General features: G+C 40.6%; 2 protein-coding genes across 2 annotated transcripts; both read left to right on the top strand.

The window, feature by feature from the left end:
* The first annotated feature begins 1,523 nt into the window (after window positions 1–1,523).
* On the top strand, window positions 1,524–6,631 carry btf3l4 (basic transcription factor 3-like 4). The gene is made up of 6 exons (XM_034146379.1): window positions 1,524–1,608; window positions 2,043–2,104; window positions 3,080–3,193; window positions 3,422–3,623; window positions 6,015–6,074; window positions 6,282–6,631. The coding sequence occupies exons 2-6, from the start codon at window positions 2,051–2,053 to the stop codon at window positions 6,326–6,328; spliced, it is 477 nt and encodes a 158-aa protein (XP_034002270.1). The 5' UTR covers window positions 1,524–1,608; window positions 2,043–2,050; the 3' UTR covers window positions 6,329–6,631.
* A 343-nt stretch (window positions 6,632–6,974) lies between these two features.
* On the top strand, window positions 6,975–18,929 carry zfyve9b (zinc finger, FYVE domain containing 9b). Its single transcript, XM_034146322.1, is given in 17 exon segments — window positions 6,975–7,064; window positions 8,454–9,166; window positions 9,258–9,357; window positions 9,436–9,632; window positions 9,713–9,824; window positions 11,148–11,270; window positions 11,817–11,972; window positions 13,297–13,521; window positions 14,036–14,118; window positions 14,197–14,301; window positions 14,382–14,532; window positions 15,883–15,963; window positions 16,217–16,379; window positions 17,024–17,129; window positions 17,212–17,229; window positions 17,231–17,392; window positions 18,246–18,929. Coding segments are annotated over 17 exon segments (2,721 nt in total). The 5' UTR covers window positions 6,975–7,000; the 3' UTR covers window positions 18,408–18,929.
* The last annotated feature ends 1,187 nt before the right edge of the window (window positions 18,930–20,116 follow it).

Here is a 20,116-nt window from a genome sequence, read left to right as displayed (position 1 = left end):
CTTTCAGCTGTTTAATGCATCGTTTGTTCTGAACAAAATCTGTCGAAAATATTCACAGTGCTCCAAAAATATTGCTTTCGCAGTATGATTTGTTTGTTATTGCTCTTTTACTATTGGATAATGTGTTGTCTTTGTTCATAATGCTGGTGAGATGTCCCTTAGGCAGCTCCAGCCTGTGCGCATGGCTCTGTGTTTTGACCACACATTAATGGTGAGGTTATATACTAGGTATTACTTGGATTACAATGTGAACATATGGTAAATGTGGAAAACAAATGTCTGCAGCAGAATGTAAAAAATAATGTAAGATAACTGAGCACATCAGCATTTTGTATTTTGATCTATAAGAGATATTTAAATGTAAATTGCACACACTGATTTGATATTTGTAGCATTTAATTATCTATTTAACTGAGCAGGGTCATCAGTGGTCAGCTTGTATTTAATATGTACTGTACATTACTCTAAATGTAACATTCTGCACAAGCGCTTTTGTGTTCATCTTTCATGAAATGTTTTTCTTGGGTGAACCATTTAATAAAGGTCAACATAAAAAATAAATATTCCAGAGCAAATTGAATATTTAAAAAAATGTTTATTATTATTATTCACCGGCAAAAACATTTTATTATATATATTTTTTCATTTATTATCAATCATAATTGTTAAATGTCAATCAATTGTATTCATTATAATTAATTCTATGTATTAAGGATTTATAAACTAGGTGGTTTAGTGCTTACATCTTTGAGAGCTGTGATTTAAATACAGTAAAATGGTCACAAAATGGATACTGTGAACATGAAAGTGAAGCAGAGGACAAATACATTTCAGGATTACGCATCAGTAAAGTACACTTGCTATTTTATCAATTAGGGAGGCTGTGGCTCAGTGGATATTGTGTTCTGGACTTCGAATCAGGGGATAGCAAGTTCAAACCCCACTGCAGTCAGCATGTTGTTGTGTCCCTGGGCAAGACACTTCACCCCAAATTGCTCCTGTTAGGATTGTCCACAGTACTGAATGTCTGTAAGTCGCTTTGGATAAAAGCATCTAACAAATGACATGTAATGTAATTAAATACAGGAAAACATGAAAAGTAAAATGTAATGCACTTAAATAATACAAATAAACACTAATTTAATTTACAATAGCTTTTATTTAAAATAATGTGCATATAAATGTGTACATATTAATCAAATATTATTTCAGATGCTCACTTTAGGCTTCGTAGGAGATTGCTGTTATGTTTAAACAGGAATAAAATGCTGCAGAAGCGGTTTGTGAAGTTTCTTATGATTACTCTTTATTGATTACGCATATAAAATCTTCCATTTTCTCCTGAATTCAACAATTGTTTTCATTGTTTGTGAAAAGGCATGTTTAACTCACACAAGTCTATTTTAATCTCTTTCTCACCATGACTTTATATGGCAGCAGCGTTTGTTGATGTAATACCCAGAAGATCATATAGGTGGCATCACTTCACTCAAATCCCTGCAGCTGTTTAAAACGTAGAAGAAGAAAAATCCGTATGATTCGTGACGTAATCTCTTCCTCATAACCTCCATCTTTCAGAACCGCATGCCTGTGTGGACATTTGACCAGGTTTGGCATCATAAATGTTGATGTGTGTGTAAAGTGGGGTCCATATGAAGTGAGTGTTTGTGTGTGTGTGTTCGGGGCGGAGCTGTCGGGCCGAACCGAGCCGTGACAAGCTGTGTGTGCAGTGTGTGTGTGTTCAGTGTGTGGCCCTGTGTTGTCATCTCTGCAGCTGCATGCTCAGCTAGTGTGTGTTATTATTATGGCAGCGAGCTGTCATTAAAATGTCTCTTTATGGCTTCATTATTGGTCTACATATTGATAATTAACATTGATTTCTGTTACTGTATTTGTTCAGGGATATTTCTGGTTAGCTCATGACATGTTGTTGTTGTATCTCTCAGTCGTCAGTGAACGCAGCAGCATGCTAGTTGTTTAGCTGGTTTCACTTCACATGTATTTGTTTTCAAGATGTTTTATGCAATTCTCTTATTCTGTAGGTGAAAACATGAATCAAGAAAAACTAGCAAAACTTCAAGCCCAAGTGCGGATAGGAGGAAAGGTGAGTTTACCATCCAGGAAGTGTTCTTCTGTTTTGATGAGGATTATAATAAGATGTGGGTGTGTGATCTCTCCTTTTCATTAAGTCAAATAAACTATACTCACCAAAAATCACAATGCATCTTTCCATGATAAAATGTTGTGTTTTAGACTTAGTCTTTATTGTATTTATAAAATTCATGTTCTGGAGGTGGCATGTTACATTTTCAAAACAAAAATGAATGAGTCTTACTTCAGATAAGATCATTATCAATAATAATATTAATATGTAAATGTTGTAATCCTGCATTATGTAGAACTGAAACAATCATTGCATTAAAACACTTAATCTGTAACTTTAATATCCTAGTGATAAAACTTGATTTTATTTTGACTTTTCTTTTTGTCTTTGTAAAGCGTTTTTGAACAGCTGTAAATTCAGCTCATCTGATAGTCAAACACAAGCTGCAATTTTATAGATATTATTTTGTAATCTGAGAAATCTATGTGTGTGTATTTACACTGTTCTCTAACATTTTATTTAAAACAATCTGTAAAAGATACATTTAAGTTAGTTTCTCTGATAGTGACACCATCACATAGTTTGTCTGCTGGAGAGCATTGAACACATTTTAAGGGATATTAATGAGCCCTTAATTAAGTTGATACAGTATGTTTATGCACTTATAGCAGATGTATCAATATTAAAACAAATTCAACTCTCAAATAACTATATCCATATCAGCTTAAAAATCTGTCTGACTATAGACTGCAGCACTTACGTTCAAATGTTTTGGACTTAAGTGCTGCAGTCTATACTATTGTGAATGAATCATATTTGAATTGAATTGAGAGCCTTGTTTGAAATACTATAATGCAACAACAAAGGCAATGTTTCCGCTACAACCTTTCCTTTTTCCACCTAATGCGGTCAACCTTGTTATAACTCTCTTAAAGTGTCTGTCATTTAGGAGTCCTTTTTCTACTTTTGTTTTAGGGATCTGCGCGCAGGAAGAAGAAGGTGGTTCACAGAACGGCAACAGCTGACGACAAAAAGCTTCAGAGTTCACTGAAGAAGTTGGCTGTCAACAATATTGCTGGAATTGAAGAGGTAAATTGGTAATAGATCTTCAGCATAAACAAACCCTGAGTTGTTGTTCTACCTTTGACAGTATTGTGATGCTTTCTTTCTTCTGTGGCTGTAAACTATACGGATTTGAACTGATGTGTTTTTTTGTGAAGTACTTTGTCTACATTTACTCAGCATAGAGTGACCCTCACATCTTACGACACTAGACATTTTAGCTGTCATTTTGAAAACGGCATGGTCTCTTCTCAGGTGAACATGATCAAGGATGACGGGACAGTGATCCACTTCAACAACCCCAAAGTGCAGGCCTCTCTTTCCGCCAACACCTTCGCCATCACGGGTCATGCTGAGACGAAGCAGCTGACAGAGATGCTCCCCGGCATCCTCAGCCAGCTGGGAGCCGACAGCCTCAGCAGCCTGCGCAAACTGGCAGAACAGTTCCCCCGGCAAGGTGGGTGGGCCTCAACTTCACTGAGCTCTGAACCTCTTACAATCACTGAGAAAGAGGAAGAGGCTTTAGGAAGGTTAAGTTAAGATGAGTCACTTCCTTTTTTTGAGAGAAGCATCTGCAGCTTTTTTACATTTCAAAATCATTCAATGTATAAAAATACCTAAATCAAGACCTTTTGTTAGTGGAGAAGGAAGGATCGGGTGTTTTGGGTGATTATACGTTTAGTTATTATGGTGCCTGTTGGTTAAGATGAGTTGGAATCTATCCTGTTGCTTTTTTGCTCTTGTTAAAGTTTTCCCTTTTTCCATTATATTTTTTAAAAGGCCTTTCATACTCAACTTAAAGGTGGGGTAGGTAATTCACTTCAGAAACACTTTTTGTTATATTCCATGGAATGCTCTTAACAGCCCGATAGCAATGAATACATTAAATGCTTTGACAATAAATACATAAAAAAAGGTCATCTGTGGAAGCCGTGGCGCTGTAAAAAGCACGACCAATCATCTGAGCCGGTCCGGCTAAAAATAACTGGATGGCCTACCTGCCTGTCAGCCTTCCATCTGTGTACAAACTTATCTGGTGCCTCATTGGTCGTGTGCGCGTTCGTGTGTGTTGGAGGAGGGGCTCTGTAAGGAAGTCTGAAGGAAGGGGCAGATTTTTTTCGGCTACGTACTTTCAAATTCTAGCGCACTCGAGCTGGTTTCTCCATTCTTACCTACCCTACCTTTAAGTAATTGTTTAAAAACAACTCAATTGTTTTAAAGGATATTTAGTAGTGTGAGTTAAATGGACCAGTGACATGATAATCATAATCAACCATATTGTTATCTTCCAAAAGAAAAAAATAACCAACAAAGACATCTTAAAGGAGAAGTGCACTTCTTCATCGAGGGCTAGTTCCACCTTATGTGTTTCTGTAGAACTATATCTTAAAGCTCCCATGTCATGCTTTTCCGGTTATTACCCGTCCCCTTGTGTGTTATGAAGGTTTTTATGCATGTAAACGGTGTGCAGAGTCAAAACCCTCAAAGTACACCCTGTAGCGAGTAAAACTCTAACACAGAAAATACCTCCCCAAAACGCCTCGTTGGAGATACGTCACTGCCCATTTGATTCTTCCGGGTACCGCCTGATGTCATGCGGTACCCGGAACGAAATGGACCAATCCCGAAGAGCCGTTACGTTACGTCCGCGGAGCCGTTACGTTAAGCCCCCGCTGATTGGTCCAAATTGACCGATCCACGGACTTCCTCACACACACATCTGTGTGCAGGGAGCAGGCAGCTGATAACAGACAGTTGGGATCGCGGCAAAATTCTCTCTGCAGACCCACTCTCACAGCGTTTATCAACCTTTTTCTTACTCAATATCAAGCCACACTTATTGTTTTTACTTCGGATGTGAGTTTGTGTGTGCTCAGGATGAGTTTGGCTGTGTTTCGCTATGTATCCTAAACAAGGAAGCAACACCTCCACGGAGCTCAGTGCGATTCACAACGTCCCGACCAATCAGAGCACACTGCTCACAGGGAGGGTGGGGGCTGGAGCTTTTGGAGCTACAACGAGCCGTTAAAGGCAAATAGTGAAATTCAGTGAATACACGTAGTTTACAGAGATGCTGTATGAGAAACCAATGTGAGTTTGGAAAAATGCACAGTATAAATCTATTCTAGTAGACCTCAACAATGGAATTATGATCAGTGGAAATGGCCATGACACCTCTCCTTTAATGCTCTTAATGTTTTTCATTTCTTGTAAAGCACTTTGAAATGCTTTTGTTGAAATCAACTATCTAAATAAACTTGCCTCGCTGTACAGAAATACTAAACACACTTCTCGGACATCACAAGTTCACACCTTTTTTAAACATTGAACTTCCTTTCAGCATGCATAACAATATTGACACAAGAAAATATTGGGTGTGGAGAATAAAGGCTCCATAATAGTCCTTCAACAGCAGGCCACTGTATGTTTGAGCAAACTTTACTCAAACAGGAGTAGAAAGTGTATTTCTGGTGGATTCATATATGAATTAAATGCTCCAGTAAGATTTACAACAGCTGGATGGAGTTTGTGGGATGAACTCAAAATAAACTACAGGTCACATGTTCATTATGATGAAGCTTCATGTCAGTGTAAAGGTGTTGCTTACTGATGAGTTTTTATAGTTTTTAAAGCTATAGAAGAGGTCTATGGCACAGAGGAATAAGATATATCAGGCTTTGTCGCACAGAAAGGTTTGTTAGTAGGGTTAATAAATGTTCTCTCTTGCTCCTTTCATGTGACTTGCTGATAATAAGAAATATATACAATGTATATTTAAAAAAATATTGAAAAATCTGTGTGAGAATTCTTAAAATCTAATGCTATAATATGTTTTATTTCATCTCAGCTCTCGACAGCAAGGCTCCAAAGGCAGAGGACATCGAGGAAGAGGATGATGATGTTCCAGGTATGAACCATCAGACGTTTGAAAGTCAGATTTTAAACTACAGCAGATCTCAAAAGCCTACAAGTCTATTATTTAGTCAATAAAAAAGACCCACTTTGTTTAATGTGTATGGTTTCTGCTGTAATCCTTGGAAAAAAATCATTTTGGAAAGTAGTAAAAAACAGTTTCCTATAATGTAATAATTCACAATATGTTGTCTTTCTACAGATCTGGTGGAGAACTTTGATGAAGCGTCAAAGAACGAGGCGAACTGACGCACGTGAAGTTCCTGTGCACTCGGGCTGGACTGCAATGAAGAACCCTACCCCTGTGTTTTTAAGTCTATCCAGACATATCAGACACTACCCCATGTTTCCCCAAAACCAGAGACTTTTCTATTTTACGATGGCCCACTGATAGTCAGACTGGCTTGTGCACTTCTAAAAAAAAATAATACCCCCTTCTGGTTAAATCCCTTCACAACACTGTCAGTCATGGTCAGGATTACAGTGGTCATTAAAGTGAGTCTTAAGACTTTTTTGTTTATGAAACAAAATAAAAGTGATTCACATTTTGTATATGGTGCTGTGGTCATTAATCATTTCTCACCCAAACTAATTTGACTCCTCAGTTTTGCATGGATCTACTAATGTAATCATATAACCATCAGTGTGTCAGGTTGTGCAGGCTTTTCACATCCCATCATCTTACATTATGTCTCAGTTGTCTTGGCCTGTATTCTGTCCTGCGGGTTGTGCAGACAGCAAACTGGGGAGGGACGTTTCTGCACACCTCTTGAGTTTCTTCAAAGAGCTGCAGAGAGACACAGGGGAGGAGGGAGATCACAGAGAGGGGGAAGAGAGGCAAAATCACCCCATCCTCCGCTTGTGAGCAAGGCACTGCTGCCTGAATCCGTGCTGCTCGGCTCTCTCATGTAACCGGATAAAATGCTCAAGTTCTTCTCTGCGCGGGATGACGAGAATGAAAGCCTTTTGGGAGGAATAACTGAGGGTAAGAAATGCGATTCACTGCAGCGGGGAGGGGATGATTTACTCCCCCATTCATAGCCGGTGCGTTACAATGTGATGATACTGCATGCGCGTCTGTGTTTGTCACAGAAAATCGCTGATACAGCATTTGGCAGCGCGCATAGTCCGCATCATCTGTTTGTGTGTGTGTGTGTGTGTGTGTTGCGCACATATCGAGTGTTGTGCACATTGACGCGCTGTCCGCAGACCGTAAACAGCGGCTCTCAGTGAGATGTCCTGCTCTGATGTAACGGGGTGAGTGTCGCATTGCTGCCGGCCTCGGTGCCTGCGAGCGGATTAAACATCGTACACGTGTGTTGCATGCGTCACTGTCCCGGGATGCGATCATCGCTCCGGTCATCCGGATCCGTGCACCGTGACACCGGGAAATATCCACTCTATAGCCCGCAGCAGGAACCACACGACCCGCCTTTATTTTGATTCTGTCAGGGGGCTGCAATGCAATTTAATCTGGAAAATAAGATTATTCCCATTCAATATAAATCCAGTTTTCCGGTTGTTATCCTGTAACATTATTCTAGCGGTTTTCACATAGCCTACGGGGTCCTGAGTCATGAATCACTTAGTGCTCAATGAAACACCAGCTATGGACACATTTACTCCCCTCTTGTGTGCTAGTAATTAACAGTAATGGTTACTACGTGAGAGAGAAGGCTGTTAGAACAGTAATTGGCTTCAATCAGAGAAGGTATATGCCTTTTAACGGAGGCTATGAATGCAGTCATTCAGAATTAAATCGCACATTTGACTATTGACAGTAGTTCCTTACTAGATTTAAGATTATGTGCAGGGGATGATTTGAAAACCACCCAGAGTGAAATGTGCAAACCATTTGATTTTATTACCATATGCATTTGTCTTTGGTCTATCCATGAAAGCCACTTAACAGATGGACCAACGGTTCAAGCATGAACAGCTGTAAGCCAATAAAAAACCTGTATGTAGATCCTGTGTTAGATGTGGTAACAGAGCCTCTGTTGAACTTTTGGCTTTCTGGTGAACCATAGCAGCAATGAGATATTAACAACAAACACAATTATTGTTTTTACATCAATATTTAGTCCACAACAAACCTATTTTTTTAACCACTTGTTTTCTTCTGTTATGATCTCAAATACACCTCAAGGGCAAATTAGTAATGCTGCCTTCAGTGATGATTGAAAGCTAAGAGGTGTGTCCTGGGTGAATAAATATATTAACACATGCTGTTAAATGGCCACTAAGCACGTGAACATTTCCCGTCTAATGACTCATTACTAATGACACTAATTAAGTGTGTGTGCTTGACAGAAAAAGGCAAAAGAGACATTTAGTGGTCTTGATATCATCATCATGCTCCCCCTTGAAACAGATGAAGGAGACAATCCGTCTCTCCAGGACACCAAGCACCACTGGCTGAACAGACCTTGCCTGCTGGTGCTCAAAGATGGAGACGTGTCCAAACCGGGTTTGGGTTGCGGCCAAATCCGAGCAGAATCTCCCTCTAAGACCTCTTCAGAAGCAGCAGTGAGGAGCAGCTTGGGTCCATGTGAGCAGAAACCATCCGAACCTCCTGCCGACGCCGCCTCACCCTCCCAGCTGGAGGAGGGCAGCTGCACTGTGACCTCCATCTCCACATGGGGGGAGAGCTGTTTCGGGGAGACGCCCAGCCCCCTGGTGCTGAGCCCTGCTGAGGCTGCATGGCCAGAGGAGGACCAGGAGGAAGAGGATGAGGTGGCAGATGAGGAGGAGGAGGAGAAGAAGAAGGACCCCCCGTCGAAGGAGGACTCTGTGGTTGAAGAGAAGGAGCTGGAGGAGAGACCAGAGACCAAGGTCAGATCTGATGGAGGAGAGGAGACGAGCAGCGGTGGGGAGGGAGCGACGGGGGAATGTGCCACCTCTCCTCTGGATCCTGACAATGATTCCCAGCTGAGCCCTGTTGGCATTTTGTCCAAGGATCGAGGCACCGTCCTTGGGGAGATCGCTCCAGTGTGGGTCCCTGATGCCCAGGCGCAGGTCTGCATGAAGTGTGGGGTCAAGTTTACGTTCACCAAGAGGAGGCATCACTGCAGAGCCTGTGGGAAGGTGAGGAACATTTTATAGGATTTAAATTGAAATAAGACTTACCTCGTGACAGGTGACTTGAAAATGTATGTGTGTCATGTGTGTTCGCCAGGTTTTTTGTGCACTTTGCTCCAATGTGAAGTTCAGACTCACACATCTGGATGGAAAGGAGGGACGAGTTTGTGTTTGCTGTCACTCAACCCTCCTCAAAAGTGAGCACAGCTTTATTTTTATTCAATTAAAGTTGAGTTTTTATTTACTATTTGCATAAGCAATTCTTCTCTCCTCAGGGACATCTCCGAGGGGGAAAAGGAGGGTGTGGTTTGCAGATGAAATCCTCCCTCTGAAGCAGTCTGAATCTGCCCCGACCACACCTGTCCGAGGGTTTTCTCCACTGATGAGACGAGCGCTGGGCGGGCCCTCTAGAAGTCCTGGGGGTTCACCACAGATCAGGAGAGCCTTGAGACCACATGGGACTAATATCAATGTAGGACCACCCAAAACATTACATATTGTTCTTGGAGAAAAAGAAAGTGGTCTTACTGCTCTTTTCCCTTCTTCCTCTAGGAGGCCTGTGGTCCTTACGGCTGGGGCACCACAGCTTTAGTGAGTAGCTCTGCAAACCTCATCCCTCTGGAGGGTCTCCCCCCCATCCTCACCTCCACTGGGGTCAAAGGAGGTGAGACAGCTTCCATTCAACAGGAGAGTGAACGATTTAGCAAGATGACTGTGTAGATGTATTTGCTTATGTAGCGCAGATGCTGTTAATTTCATCACCGTGGAATATCTTTTAGGCCTCTTTCTTGGTATCAGCATTTCCTGTCAAGTGTGCACGGTGCAAAGATGAAAGGAGAGCCACAAACAAAAAGGAGTCCCATGAAAATCTGGAAGCTAAAAGCAAGGTTCAAAGTTAGTCTCTGATGTTGAGAAGCTGACAGTGTGTTGACAAAAGGAAGAGCAAAGTAAAGCATCAAAATTAAGTGACAGCAAAAGCAGAATAACCTGAATGAAAGACATGTCTATTGTAAATAAAAGACTAAGTAGTGATTTTGTTTTTCGAATATTCCAAGGACTATTCCCTATTGGGCTGCCACAGTAATCATAATGTAGACCCTGTTCAGCCTGGTTAAACAGGGGCATTTAAAAACAATAGCATTAATAAAAGCTACCTGTCCTTGCATCTTTAATAGGGCCATGCTTAGACAATGGTTATTAATCCTTACCCAGCAATGAGTTTATTTTCTGAATCTTGAAATCATTAGGTAAGCTCTTTTATTTGCATACAATGTTATAAAAAAAGACTTTCTTGCGCCAGCTAAAAGAAAACCATTGTTTAAGCCTGGCTCTCATAAAGACTGGTAGCTTTTATTATTGTTATTGTTTTTAAACGCCCCTGAATTTAGGTTATTCAGCATTTTTCTGTAGCCTCTGCTGTCACTTAGTTACATTACATTATTACATGACATGTCACTTGTTAGATGCTTTTATCCAAAGTGAATTACATACTCAATACTGTGGACAATCCCCACAGGAGCAATTTGGGGTGAAGTGTCTTGCCCAAGGACACAACGACATGCTGACTGCAGTGGGGTTTGAACCTGTGCTCCCTTGATCCGAACACCAACGCTCTAACCACTGCGCCACACGCCTATAATGCTTTACTTTGCTCTTCCTTTTGTCAACACACTGTCAACTCCTCAACATCAGAGACTAACTTTTCACCTTGCCTTTTGCTTCTTGATTGGCATGGGACTTAAGATAAGATAAGATAAGATAAGATAAGATAAGAAGTACTTTATTGATCTCAATTTGGGAAATGTTTGTGTTGCAGCAGCATAAAAAGACATGGCATTGTACTATACAAATTAAAAGACAAGGAAGTAGAAATGTGTTGAATTTTGTAGAAAAGATACCAAGAAGCTGAACATATTTCAAGGTCATGAAAATGAGCAGTTGTAGAAGAAACTTTGATCTAATGTCAGTGTTACTGTTTTCTCTTCAGATTACACTGTGGAGGAGCAGCCCTCTGAGACGCTGCTCATCCAGGAGCTGGAGAGCGGCCGACCAAAACCTCTGGTGTTCGTCCTCAACGCCAACCTGCTCGCTATGGTCAAACTGGTCAACTGTACGTTAGATTTCTCTTTCTATTGTCGATGATTGTGTGCTCAGGAAATACGATACGACACGATAATACTTTAATGGTCAGATCAAGTCTGACATTTGACTTGCATCATAGCAGCTCCATTTGTAACATCAACATGGACAAATATAAAGACACAATATGTTAGAAAAATATCACTCGTCACCAGCTTGAGCTTCAATATCAGGATACATGTATTTATTATCCTCTCAAGAATGGAAGTAGTCATCACATACAGAGCATTTGGTACAACTAGTTCCTGAACAGTGTCCTTCACATGCTGAAGAGAGGGTTACAGTCACAAGATGCAGGTATAGCGGTTGAACTCTGATATTGGAAGAATGCATTCAGTATTTTCCCAACACAATACATTTAACATAACATCACAATCACTCATTTGCAACATATTTTACACACTGCTGTTATCCGACAAAAAACATTGTTATTGAGTGCAAAATGTTTGACTGAATGATTTTAAAGGTGCAAACTGACCTTGTTTACCTCTGACATGATGCCTTTGTTGTGTGACAGATGTGAACAGGAAGTGCTGGTGTGTGACCACTAAGGGCATGCACGCTGTGGGCCAGGTGGAGGTGGTGGTGCTGCTGCAGTGTCTGCCTGAAGAGAAGAGCTTCCCCAAAGACATTTTCAGCCACTTCATCCAGCTGTACAGGGACACCTTCACAGGTCAGACACACACAATATACAGTCGTAGTATTACTGGAGGTATTATAAAACTCTTCTTTGTGAGCTGTATGCTGAGTCAGAGTGGCCCTCTCTCTCTCTCTCTCTCTCTCTCTCTCTCTCTCTCTCTCTCTCTCTCTCTCTCTCTCTCCTCTCTCTCATCTCTCTCCTGTCTCTCATCTCTCTCTCCTCTCCTCTCTCTCTCTCTCTCTCTCTCTCTCTCTCTCTGTAAGCTGTGATACACACTGGGTTTTATTTATTTAAAAGGCCCTTACTAGTTTTCTACCCCCTCAAGGCTTGGTTTGTTATCTCTCAATGTGGGGGCCGTAATTGAACACACTTAAATGATTGGATAATGTTGCAGGTGCCAGATTTTTTTTTTACTGAGCTTAGAAGATCCAGTTTTCTCATTGTGCCCCTGTATCATCGAACATCATGCAGAACAATCTTAAACTTTAAACATTGCATTTATCCTCAGGGCAATTTAAAATATGAATGTCTTTCTATTTCACCGTTGGTTTTTCTTGTTTTGGTTGAATTAAGTGCTTTATTAATTCGGTGGGAAGTAGTGGAGTACAAATAGTTTGTTACTGTACTTAAATAAATTGTTCTGGTACCAGTACTTTACTCCACTACTTATTTTTCTGATTACTTTTTACTTTTACTTCTTACATTTTCAAAACAGGCTGGTTACTTTAGTTTGAATGTGTGTTTGGTGGCGTGATCATTATTATTTAGAGTCATTGCGTGCCTATTGATTTGAACACGATCCGTGTATCCATCATTTCCTGGTCTTCTCTAAAGAAGAGGGACCAATGAAAACGTTGTCATGTTGCCGTTGTTCAGCATGGAAACATTCATTAGCTAACAATGACATTATTGTTCTATTAATATAAAGGGAGGTCAGGTACTCTTTAAAACAGCTGGGAGTTATGGGTACTTTTTACTTAAGTACATTTCAAAGCCCATACTTCTTTTCTTTTACTTGAGTAAAGAAGTTTAGTCAGTACTTCTACTTTTACCAGAGTATTTTTAAACACGAGTATCTGTACTTCTACTTGAGTAAAGGATGTGTGTACTTTTGCCATCTCTAATTATTAGGCTTTTTATTTGAGTCTCTCTAGGCCTATTTGCGTGTTTCTTAACTTGGCTAAATTGTAAATGTATTCTCTACCTCAGTGCATGTTCTAGTGAACACATTTGTTGAATGAATATAGTAGTAAGGATGTTTTATATAGCTTTTTGCCCATTTTCGGACTCTAAAACTGTCATTAAATGTGTTTCCTGCTCTAATGACACATGTTTCCTTCCCACTGTGGTTCTGCAGGAAAGGTTGTGAAACACCTGTCGCTGTCCTTGTTAGGCAGCAGTTTCCTGGGCAGTACGGAGCACGCGGGCTTCCTGTACGTCCGCTCCACCCTCCAGTCCCTGCAGGGCCTCCCTCTGCCCAACCAGCCCTACCTCTTCGGCCTGCTGGTCCACCGAGCAGAGCTGACCTGGGCCAAAGCCTTCCCTCTGCGCCTCATGCTGCGACTGGGCGCCGAATACAGATGTAAGTTAGGCTTTGGTACAGATGGGGTCCAAAACTAGCAAGCCACATGAATGTCTGGGAGCACATTTATTTTATATGCTACACAAATATGGCAACATTTAAAAAAAAAAGGGGGGTTTGTTTAGCATGAAACACTTGAAATAACTTAAGGATAAGGTAAAAAAGAAAGTAGAAAGAAAGTGAGGTCAAAGAAAACTATTTCTGCTAAAAAGTGAGCCATGATTGAGAGTCAGACCTAAACATTTCAGATGTGTCTATCTCACACTGCACTGTGACTTTTATTCATGTACCTTTGTTATTCATGTTTTATTATCTTTGCTTTTAAATGAGTGTTTTTAAATGCCATTTTATAATATGTTTCTTAATGTCTTTCATTCTTGTAAAGCACTTTGAATTGCCTTGTGTTGAAAGGTGCTATATAAATAAACTTGCCTTGCCTTGCCTAGGTATAAGATGCTGCGACTGAAATGCTACAGTATTTTTCTTGCGTTAAACACTATATATCTTGTTGCAGTTTACCCGTGCCCACTGTACAGCGTGCGCTTTAGGAAGCCCTTGTTTGGGGAAATTGGCCACACTATAATGAGACTGTTAGTGGTGAGTATGACAGTTTGTCAAACTTTTCCCACCTTTGATTTTCAGTGTAACTTTAACGCTTCTCTCATCTTGTTTTAGGATTTTAGGAATTACCGTTACAGCCTACCGATGGTGCCGGGGCTCACTGTGGATCTAGAGGCTCAGAAGACCAACATAAAGTTACCGACCACCGGCTATAATGAGGTGAGAGTAAACCTTTAATGCATCAGAGTTATTATTGTTGTTTATGTATTTTCTTTTGATCATCTTTTCCCTCTCCTTAGCTGATGAAGGCTCTGAATAAGTCCAATGAACATGTGCTGGCCATCGGGGCGTGCTTCAACGAGACCGCAGACTCTCACCTCATCTGCGTGCAAGCAGAGGACGGCCAGTACCAGACCCAGGCCATCAGCATCCACAACCAGCCCCGCAAAGGTGAGACATAACAGGGTACTGTGGGTACAAGATATCAGAGGCTGGACTTCATGATACATTATCAAGAAGCAGTGGAGGAGTTTTATAGGAATCAGAAATGTGGATTGTGACAAGGTGGGACACTGATTGACTGATAAGATAATGCATTTTCTTGTTTAGGGAAACCTTGATGCTTGTGTGAAACAAAAATAAATAAATCAGAACTCTAATCCGTACTAAGGCTTTATTCAGAGAGACTCAACTCCACTGACTATTTGGTGCTATCCACTAGTTTTAAGCTTTTTAAAATAGTAGATTGTGAATTTGTTGGACAAAATCCACCTATAATAAAAAGAGGTTTATATTCCCCGCAGGGCAATTCTGCTGCAGCATAGACAAAGATCAAAGACACTATGCAACAACAAACAATTGCAAACATCAAGTTTGCAAAGAGTAAAAAAAGTCAGAATCAGGTTTAATGCAAAGTTCACACATATTGGTGCATATGGTGCGTACGAAAACACAGTAAGCGAAGATAAATTGTAAGAATAAGGACCATGAAATAGAACAATTATAAAACATATTTAAAAAAAATATTTACACAAATTATAAACCTGCAATAAAAGTAGTAGAGTAGCCTACAGTATAATATGACACAAATATGTGCAGTATTGGGATGTAAAGTGGAGAGCTGTGCAGATATTAAAAGAGGTAGCTTTGAGTTATATGTGGGATTTTGGTCCACCAAACAAAATTAAGTTCCCTAAAGTAACACAAGATGGCACTACATGATAATTGTTTTTCTTGTCATTGATATCAAAACTAATGTCCAGGACCAGGATTGTAGCCAGTGGCGTTTTTATATGTACAAAAGTGGTGGGGCACGAACAACTTAGATGTGTATATATAAGCTTCTGGTGCTTTTTTAAACACGTAAACAAATAGCTGTAGGCTATCCATGGTTCAGATAGAGAGAGAGGGGGGCACAGTGCCCCTATGGTGATTATTATTTTGCCGCACACTTTGAACAGAAAAATACTCTGAGCATGCGCAGTGCGGTTTTTACAACACCCATTCACTTTGACAGTGAGAGAGAGGGGCTAGATCGGGGCTTGACCCACGTCGCTCAAAACGGCTCAATAGGCACACTCACTAATTAGAAGAACACAGACTAAAACAGCAATGTACAGACGAATCAGATGATTAAACATGATCTTAAAATATATTTTAAGATGTATTTCTTTTGCATTTATTTGCATTTTTTGCATTCTTTCTGCTGACACTATGTGGGGCTGTGGGCTAATGACCAGTCGCCACTGATTGTAGCTGTACAGTTTGTCTCTAAACATGTTTTCTTTCTTTTTATTGCAGTTACTGGCTCCTGCTTTTTTATATTCAGCAGTGCTCTGAAGGCGTCTGCAGGGTACCTCGCCAAGTCCAGCATCGTAGAAGGTAAACTGTTCGCGAGAGGGGAGTCAGGTTCAGGCAGGGAATTCATTATTTACTCTAATTTCTCAAAAGTAGTGCATGTGAGCACCCCTGCTTCAAACCTGCTGTATTCAGAATGTGTTGATGTTTCCATGTGTGTGTCTGTGTACATTTTAACAGACTGTGTGTCTAGGCGTGTGTCCGTGTTGCTGCATGTGAGTGTATGAATGTGTGTGTGCGCGTCTGTTTCTCCTGTTTCGCTGTCCACTCTCCACAGATGGGCTGATGGTGCAGATCACCGTGGAAACCATGGCAGAGCTGCGCAGGGCGATGCGCGAGATGAAGGACTACACCGTCACCTGCGGTCGTCTCGACCAATCAGAGAGCCAGGAGCTGGTGTGTGTGCAGTGGGTGGAGGAGAAATGCACTGTGAATAAGGGGTGAGTGTGTGTGCCCATGGGTCTGATGTTCATGGGGCAGAATGAGGCTTTTATACTTAATAAGAAGAATATAACAGTAAACTAACCAGTGGTGGACAGTAACTAAGTACATTTACTCAAGTACTGCACTTAAGTAGGAGTTTAAGGTACTTGTACTTATACTTGTCTTTACGTGAGTTTTTCTGGGTCCTGCTTCTTTAGACTTCTAATCCACCACCATTTAGATATAATCAAATAATCTACTTTTTACTTTTAAACTTACTTTTATACACTTTAGATCACTTTAATTACTTAAAAAAGAAATCCAGGTTATTATTATTAGACAAATCTATTATTATAGGTTAAATGATTCCTTGGCTTCCTGACATAAATAATAAACTCCTCCTTTACCAGCTGCAACACTTGTACTTTGTACTAAGTTAGCATATTTATTAATGAATGAATTAAGTATAATTTGGTGCTATTAGTTGAGAAGCCTTTTGAATTACTTTGGATGCTTTAACTTGTAACAGAGTGCTTCATTTCACCTCTGAGTATATAAAGATATGCAGGCTTTGAAACAACCAAGCAATATACTAGTGCATTTGAATTTCTGGTTTACAGTATGTTGCTAATAACCGGTAATGTGTGTTTGTGTCCTCCAGTGTCATTAGCCCCATTGATGGGAAGTCCATGGAGTCCATCAGCAGTATTAAGATGTTCCAGAAGTCAGAATACAAAGAAAATGGAAAGATCATCCGCTGGACAGAAGTACATAATGATCTGCTTAAAGTATGAACATAGGTCCATCTGAAACTTCCTTTCTTTAAATGTCTGTGTATGATGTGCGCAGGTGTTCTTCCTGCAGAGGGGGGGATCTTCCCAAAAGAGGAGCGAGTGAGTCTGCTGAACACGACCGGCTGACGGAGCGGATCGCCCGGGCCTTCTGCCTGGCTCTGTGTCCTCACCTCAAACTGCTGAAAGAGGACGGGATGGCCAAGCTGGGGCTGAGGGTCGCCTTCGAATCTCAAGAGGTCAGAACAGAGGTTTGGTGTCAGCAATTACTTATTGTTACTAACCTCACATAATAAGGTTGCATCATGAATACTGCCCTACAAATCCAAAAATGCAGAGACATATTTGTTAAGAATGTAGTTAAGATAGAAATCTGACTTTTTGACATGTGGTCTGCCATGATAATAGTATAGAAATGTAGAATTTCTGTGAAAACAAATGAAATTTCTGCTGAAAAAACTACCTTAAAATCAAGCCACACAACCTGCACTCTGGCTTTCATTTGGTGAGGTTAAGCTACCTTAAAATGACATATTTAAATGTGTCATTTTGTTAATCAATTAATATTATTGACTTCAATGTAAAACATATTAGTAAGGCGGGTAGAGACAGAAAAACAGGTGTATAATTGAGTTGACCAAAATTATGATTAAATCCCTAAACTTGGATAGCTGGAAAAACACATTGTTTGTTTAAACATTTCTGCCTCGAATTATGTGAAGACTATCTTCAGACAGTCATGTGTCTACATTGAGTTTTTGGTATCATGTAGGTGAAATAAGAATTAGCCTAAAGATGTGTTAAATAAGGCCAAAACAAACATAAAATTGAGATTTACATGTTATTTGTTTCACCAGTTATAATACAGTATAGGGTAATCTGTTCACAATTTGATAATAACATCAGTTTGGGATTTTAAGGTAATCGTCCACTTGCTCAAATGTTTATGAAACCTTGTAAAACTCATACTGGTCTAACTTTGGTGGGGAGGGCAGTATGACTCACACTTTGCAGAGTTGTATAGTTTATAAGAGAAAAGCTCCAGGGTATGTGTGTATTTAAACTAATCAGAGGTCTGTTTTGTCATTTCAGGTGGGCTTTGTGGCGGGGAGCAACGGGCTGCCGCTCCCCGCTCGGTACCTGAACGCCCTGGACAGCGTGCTGATCCCCGTGATTCACAGCAGGGGGCGCAAGAGAGGCGACGAGCCCTTCGTGATGGAGCTAATATTTTACATCTTGGAGAACATCACTTAGAGCTCCTCACACACCCACCACTGTTTCATCTTTTTAAAACCTGACCACAACTCTGTCTCCGGCACGTTCTCATCTGTGCCGCCTTTCGGTTCAGGGCAATAAAAAGCATTTAAAGGGCGAACCAGACCACATCCACGGTCTGCATCCATCTCATCCACCCACGAGTAGAGAGGATTGGTCTGACTCTTAGTGCTTTTCTGATCTCACCCCAGACAATCAGGGTACGCATGATGGACCATCAGATCACTGTACACTGTACAGTAGTAGCAACCTCATAGCTTGATATCATTCACAATTCAAATACCTTTAAAGTGGGTGCTGGATTCAGCCCCACGACCTTAAAACAAAGAGATAAAGAGAATGACTTGAAGAACAATAAGTAGTAGATCTGTAGCGATTTGATGCACTGAATGAATGCCTAAAGAATGTTTTCATACTGGATGTATTTTAATGGATTGCTCATGAAATGTAATGTTGGCCTGGAATTAAACATGCAACAATGACCGAGTTACTGCCTGTTCATTCAAGACACACTCCTCAACACATTAACCTTAGATACTTTACTGTAGTATTGCCATTTAACGCTACTTAATACTTCATTTAAAAAGGCCCTATTATGCTTTTTGGGATTCTCTCTTTCATGTAGTCTGTTATATAGGTTTTTGTGCATGTCAATGGTCTGCAAAGGCTAACATCCCAAAGTTCCCTCCAGAGGGAGTTTCTATGAAGCTCAGCGCAAGTTCTTTCAGGAAGACTGGTATATACATTCACTCCGCAGCTGCATATAATCAGCTCATCACGGGCGTTGTCTATAACAACATTCACCTCATTCTCCAGCAGCCAATCACTGTGCTGCAGCCAAACTTTAAAATGGTTCTCCTCTCTCCTGCAGTCAGCTGTGATTTCAGGTTGTCATGCTGCCGCCCGCCTCCTCCCCATCCACCTCCTTTCATCACATCCAGTGCCAGGAGAGCTAATCCAAAGACCTCATCACACCTCCTCTTCATCCCATCTCCTCATCAAATCCAGATCTTCAGCATCATCACCAGTGTCTAGACCCCGGGGGGTCCCCTATATGCTCACGGCTGCATTTCCCCCTTTAGATATACGATTTCAGGATCGGGGTCTAATCCCCAAAGACTTAACATTTAGCATATGACATGTGTCAATAAATGTTCTTTAAACAAAATGAAGTCTCTCCTGATTGAACTTCATTTAATCCAAACACCTTCATCACAAACTAATTATCTGGATAGGACCAAAAAAAAAAGCCCCTAGTCACTTTATAATGTAGACCAATCATGTGCAGTCCAATTCAATTATATTGTTTAATTCTGATCAAATCTATCAGAAGTATATATTTTACTACATGTGCTATTGAAGTCTACAGTGGTGTTGAACTTATCTTTGGGGGGGTTTATAATGTTGAGCTCACTTCTTTTCAAACATGAAAGGGAAAATGTTGGAAACGCCTTTCAATATATAATGCAGGCGAGAGCATTCATTTCCTGCCCACAAGCTCAGTTTCATAATGTAATTTTGAACCGGAGTTGATTCACGGTGTGGGCATGGAATGATGAGAAAGAAAAAGCTGCTTGTTCCACTTTATAGAAAAAGATGTACTGGATAAGTGGTTTATTAAGCTGCCATCCATTTGAGTATAGGGAAAGCATTTCCTCCGAGTGCTTGTATGACAGCACTTCTTGACC

This window comes from Trematomus bernacchii, unplaced genomic scaffold, assembly GCF_902827165.1.
Source record: "Trematomus bernacchii unplaced genomic scaffold, fTreBer1.1, whole genome shotgun sequence".
Lineage (NCBI taxonomy): Eukaryota > Metazoa > Chordata > Actinopteri > Perciformes > Nototheniidae > Trematomus > Trematomus bernacchii.
This window is presented reverse-complemented; position numbering and strand designations above follow the sequence as displayed.

Excerpts from the sequence above, each read along its gene's own strand:
- btf3l4 (XM_034146379.1), top strand. The coding sequence starts at position 2,051 with ATGAATCAAGAAAAACTAGCAAAACTTCAAGCCCAAGTGCGGATAGGA. Across the intron at positions 3,624-6,014 it reads AGAACAGTTCCCCCGGCAAG|CTCTCGACAGCAAGGCTCCA; the intron begins GTGGGTGGGCCT and ends ATTTCATCTCAG. Across the intron at positions 6,075-6,281 it reads AGAGGATGATGATGTTCCAG|ATCTGGTGGAGAACTTTGAT; the intron begins GTATGAACCATC and ends GTCTTTCTACAG.